Source organism: Sinocyclocheilus grahami, unplaced genomic scaffold (assembly GCF_001515645.1).
Source record: "Sinocyclocheilus grahami isolate Dianchi unplaced genomic scaffold, SAMN03320097.WGS_v1.1 scaffold53.1, whole genome shotgun sequence".
NCBI classification, from domain to species: Eukaryota; Metazoa; Chordata; class Actinopteri; order Cypriniformes; family Cyprinidae; genus Sinocyclocheilus; species Sinocyclocheilus grahami.
Window position 1 is genome coordinate 19,864 of NW_015505232.1, and position 6,147 is coordinate 26,010.

Here is a 6,147-nt window from a genome sequence, read left to right on the forward strand (position 1 = left end):
CCATGAAGCCTGAATGGTAGGACTTGGAAATGGAAGTGTCCAAAAGGAGTTTTCAAAGCTGTTAACTCTTTGCTGTCTGGACTCAGTGGTATTTGCCAATAGCCTTTACATAGATCAAGTGTTGTGAGGAACTTTGCACTACCAAGTTTTTCTATTAACTCGTCTACTCTGGGCATGGGGTATGGGTAAAATTTACTCTCTGCATTGAGTTTTCTGAAGTCCAAGCAGAATCAAAGTGTTCCATCCTTCTTTGGAACCAGGACGATGGGATTATTCCACTCGCTGAATGATGGTTCTGTAACTTCCAGTATCTGCATGGTCTCAATTTCCTGTTTCGTTGTGAGTAACCATTTCTCTGGCACTCTATAAAGACATTGGAGAATTGGTTTACTGTCTTTCAGGTAAATGTGATGCTGGACAAGGTCTGTTTTACCAGGTGTATTTAGAAAAAGTTAGGGATGCTCTCCAGCAGTTGTCCCCTCTGCTCCGCATTCAGTTGTTGCAAATCCAAGGAACAATCGTCCTGATGAACAGGTAGCTCTCACCAGCAGCTCCTTTTCAGCATTTGCTGTCGGCTCTGGCTGGGAAGCTTGTTCATGCCACTTTTTCAGCATGTTAACGTGGAAGATCTGCAAAGGTTGTTGTCTCTATGCAATTTCAATCTCAAATGTAACTTAAACCAACTTTGCTTTTTACCTGGAATGGACCTTGCCATTTCGCTAGAAGTTTGTTGTCTGATGTTGGAAGTAATAACAATACTTGCTCTCCCGGTTAAAAAGTTCTTGCTCTTGCTTTCATGTCATACCAGGCTTTTTGCTTAACCCCATGGGGTCAAAGCCTGCACCAGTGGGGTGTGTCCAGTTTTAAGATTGTATAAATTAATATTGTATAAATGCAATATAATATATAAGATTGTATATATACAATATAAGATTGTATAAATTGCTGCGCTTACACTCTTAAAAATAAATGTGCTTTACAATGCCATAGAAGAACCTTTTTTTCTAAATGGTTCCATAAATAACCTTTAACATCTGAAGAACCTTTCTGTTTCACAAAAGGTTCTTTGTGGCGAAAGAAGGTTCTTCAGATTATAAAAAGGTAAGAAAGAGATGGTTCTTTAAAGAACTTTTGACTGAATGGTTCTTTGTGGACCCAAAAATGGTTCTTCTATGGCATCGCTTGAAGAACCTTTTGAAGCACCTTTTTTTTAAGAGTGTAGATCCTCATCTCATCCTTATTTGCAACCGTTTTGTGACAGATATCCAGTGTCAAAACAGAGGCTTTCTCACTGGATCGCTGAAGCCATACAACTGGCTTATGCCTCCCAGGAAGTGGACTTCCCTGTTGGTATTCGTAACTGCTCCACTAGAGGGTTGGCTTCACCTTGGGCTTGGGCTAAAGATATATAAATTCTGGACATTTGTCTGGCAATGGGATGGTCTTCGCAGAACACCCTTGCCAGATTTTATAATTGTGATTTTATCAATTCTTTTTGCTGAAAGGTGGGCTGTCATTGGACGCTAAGACACCTTATGGCCTCAAAATTTCTGAGCTCCACACACTGGTCTTTTTGCTTCTAAATGAATTGATGTATTTGAACAAATCTTTTTAGTATTTACTCAATGACTCAGACTACTGGCATAACTGTATAACCTGCAGAAAGTGTGACTGAAAAGTCTTGACTGTTGCAGTAATACACATACTGACAGCAGCTGAATTCTGAAATGCATAATAGCATACAGTACTACTCTTACAATGTAAAAAATAGGAACATTGTATGCGGGAGGTCCAAAAAGTGTAAATTTATTATTATTTTACTGACACCTCTTTAGTACAGAAAACATTTAGTGTATTTTATTTTTAAAAACTTTCTTAAGATTCACGTCTTCAAGAAAGTGTTGTTGTCACATATAAGCAGGCCAGTGTACTGTTTTCATCTTCTTTTGCATAGTTTCTTTCTTTCTGTTATTATTTACTGGGTATATAGATGCAGAAAACTGCTGAGTGTCATTATACTGAGCACTGTGTATATTGTGCTGGGCTTACTCCGTGTAATCACTTGTCATAATTATTGGCTATATTTATGTTGTTTAAATTAACAAGGTCAAATAAACTGATTTAGTTCACTGAAGCACAAGCCATTACATGGTCTGAGATCACTCTCAAGAAAAAAAGTTGATCCCCTGAAAGTCACTGTTTAATTCACAAACTGTCTGAGGGTCACAGTCAGCAGAACTCAAACAAATGGCAACTAATGATTAATTTAAGACATCTATCATTGTTATTGTAATTATGTTTTATTTTTATTTTTTCCAACTGCATTTCATTCTTCTTTCTTGAGTTGTGTTCACCTTACTGCGTTTGTACAGTTCTTTTATGGATTGCATGACCTCCTCTGTCTTTAGAGTGTATATTATAGGATTTAACATAGATGGTATTACCTGTCTCAAAGAATTGTTAATTATTCGGGTGTTTGGATCAATAGATGTTGTTAAGGCTGCAATATTATTGCTTATAAGTGGAAGATATCCGATAGCCACCAACATGAGATGAGAGGTGCAGGTTTTCATGGCCTTGATCCGGTCAGCTCCATGAGCAATCTTAAGCAGAGCCAGAGCAATGCAGAAATATGAGATGATGATCAGTATGAGTGGTGTGCACATGAGGAGACCAAAGCTAATTTTTCCCATCATAATATTTATAGAATTATCATTACAAGCTAGTTTATAGATAAGACCTTGATCACAAAAATGACTATCAATCACATTAGATCCACAAAACGAGAGTCTATTCACCAAACCTACAAGTACAGAAAAATATGTCACAGAAAAAATCCACATCACCCCTATGATCATAAACATGGCTGGTTTGGTTACAATGGCATGATACCGTAGAGGAAAACAAATAGCAACCAGCCTGTCATAAGCCAAAGCAAGTAGTGTCAAAGACTGCATGTTCATGAAATGATATACAAAAAACATATTTGCCAAGCATGCTTCATATGAAACAACCTGGTGCCCAAATAAAAATGTGTCCATGACTTTTGGAATCAAAGCCGAGCTTCCACACAGATCAGAAAGGGCCAGATGAAAAACAGCAATGTATTTGGCTGTGTGAAGTCTGCGGGCCAAATAAATGATACACATGATAAATGAATTCCCCAAAACAGTCACAACATACACTAAAGACAAGAACATATAGTAGTATTTCACATGTGGAACATTAGAAAATCCATTGATGAAAAATGTAGCAGGACGAACAAAGGTCACATTTGCAGAGGAGTTTGACTGCATGGAGCTCATGATTCCTGTTGTCTGGCTTTTTCGTGTCTCCTTTGACGAAGAACTGTTATAGAAATAGACTAAATAACAGAGGATATTCAAGTAATCATTTCATTTCCAGTCATAGTGCTTTTTAGACAAAATGCTTGGGATTTCTTTGATATAATAATTTTTCCCAAATAATAAAACTGTCACTGCAGTAAAACGATTAGAGAGAAACAAAGGAAACACATACTCTACCTTCTCCAAAGCTGCCAGAATGGCATTACTATACAAGCCATCAGACAGATTGATATTTATATTCATAGCTTGGGCTTGGGACTTTAGTTGATGGAGCAACGCTTCTCCCTATAGACTTGCACAAGAAGGGGCAGGAGTAAATCAATGTAAGCGTGTAAGCCATTATCTAGAAAAAATGTTTTTTAATGTATACATATACAACTTCAGATATACATACACACACACATAAATATTAAGATATACTGTATATACAACATTAAGATAGAATAAACTGACTACAGTTATTGTTTGTTTGTGGGTCTTTCTGCCTTTAGTTTTGTCGGGTTGAGATCAGGAGATTGACTTGGCCATTGCAGAATATTCCACTTTTCTACCTTCAAAACCTCCTGGGTTGCTTTTGCTGTATGATTTGGGTCATCATCCATTTGTACTATGAAGCGCCGCCCAATCAGCTTTGCTCTATTTGGCTGAATGCAGACAGTATATCCGTATACACTTCAGAATTCCTCCAGCTGCTTCTGTCTTCTGTCACATCATCACTAAACACCAGTAACCCAGTGCCTCTGGAAGCCATGCATGCTCATGCCATCACACTGCTGCACCATGTTTCACAGACAATGTTGTATGCTTTGGATCATGAGCTGTTCAAAGCCTTCTCAATACTTTTTTTCATCCTGTCATTCTGGTACAGGTTGATCTTAATTTCATCCAAAGAATGCATTTCCAGAAGTGGTCTGGCTTTTTTAGATGTTTTTTGGCAAAGTCTAATCTGGCCTTGTTTGCATCTTGCTGGTGAACCCTCTGTATTTGTTCTCGTGAAGTTTTCTCTTGATTGTAGACTTTGACTGTGACACACCTACCTCCTGGAGAGTGTTTTTCACTTGACTGGATGTTGTAAAAGGGTTTTTCTTTACCATGGAGAGAATTATTTGATCATCCACCACTGTTGTCCTCCGTGGATGTCCAGGACTTTTTATGTTGCTGAGCTCACCAGCGCGTTCTTCTTTTTTTCAGAATGTACCAAACTGTTGATTTGGCCACTCCTAATGTTCCTGCTATCTCTCTGATGGATTTTTTTGTTTTGTTTTTTGTTTTTGAAGCCTAACAAATGTCTGTTTCACTTGCATGGAGAGCTCCTTTGACTGCATGATGTGGGTTTACAGCAACAGCTTCCAAATGCAAATGGAACACTTAGAATCAACTCCAGACCTTTTACCTGCTTAATTGATGTAGAAATAACGAAGGAATAGCCTACATCTGTCCATGAAATGGCTTTTGAGTCAACTGTCCAGTGTCCAATTACGTATGGTCCCTTGAAAAAGGGGGGAGGTGCATATTAAAGAGTTGTAATTCATTAACCATTCCTCCAGTTGTGATGAGAATACCCTCAAATTAAAGCTCAGAGTGTGCACTTTATGCCCATATTCATTATATAACTGTAACTGTTTGTCATAGCGTTTGACTAAATTAATTTAGTTTAATAAACAAGCCCTAATATAATGATTTAAAATTTCAGTTCAATAATGTTGACAATTCGTTTTATGCAGTATTTTTGTAAGGTGGATGTGCACATGCTTACTTTGTGAAGGTTGTGAAGCTGAGTGGAGATTCCCTCGCTTTCAGGATGGGCACTTATGCTAAAATATAAATACTTCTGTGAATGCATATTATTCAAAAAATAATGATATCTCAGTCAAATGTAAGTTATGGGCTCAGGAAAAGCAGGCTAACCCATATAAAACCATGTGAGTGTCTCTGAAGTTTTAAATAAATATCTCTCATTTTGTTGACAGCTTGAGCTGTGCACTTCTTGAGCAGTGCCATCACTAGTGGACGTTCTCCATGCATTACGCACAGACCAGGGTAGTTTATATTAGAATTCACTGTAGAGCATTTACATGACAATTTTTTTATCTGTTTTATGGATTGGTTGTTGCAGTACTAAAATATTGTCTTGCTGTCTTGTGTTGTTCACTGTGTGGGGGCTATATATGTAGAACGTTGTTATATGGCATTAGTTCACAGAAGTATATGCCTGCATTACATGATCTGATCTCAAGAAAAAAAACTGATACCCTGGAAGTTAGTATTAAATTCACAAACTGTCTGATGATTTTTTTAAGATGTCTGTTGATAAGGATAACAGTAATGATGCAGAAGCATTTTTTAAATTTTTATATTGACAGCAAATGTAAATGTTCTTTCAATTGACTTGTTAAACTTAAAGCACTGAAAGAAAATGTGACTTTTAAAAATCTTTATTTTTATTTAGTTTTATTTTTTTTGGCTCTGGACTTATTGTTTGTACACTGTTTTGAATAAAGGAAGCAATAACAAAGAAACTTTAATATATTTCATTTTTCAACATATTTTGTCTATTTATAATACCATTGCTGCTACAACATCAGACTGTACAAAATTAATCTGTTAAATAAGAAATTTGTTAAATGATCACAGCTGATGAAACAACTAATCAAATATCTGCAGTCAAAGAGTTTCTTTTAAGCAGGTAATTACACACCAATCAACACACCGTCAACAACAGTCAACACCAATAATACACCGATCAGAAGACATGAGATTAAACCTGTAAATATTTTCACTTTTTCCAACTGCATTTTAT

General features: G+C 36.8%; 1 protein-coding gene across 1 annotated transcript in view; it reads right to left on the bottom strand.

Moving 5' to 3' along the window:
- Positions 1 to 3,323, bottom strand: part of LOC107583407 (olfactory receptor 51E2-like) — a 9,212-nt gene extending 5,889 nt beyond the window's left edge. The window contains exon 1 of the mRNA XM_016269611.1: positions 2,324 to 3,323. Coding sequence (XP_016125097.1) covers positions 2,324 to 3,305 — 982 coding nt within the window. The 5' untranslated portion in view covers positions 3,306 to 3,323. The remainder of the gene's footprint in view (positions 1 to 2,323) is intronic.
- Between the last annotated feature and the right edge of the window lie 2,824 nt (positions 3,324 to 6,147).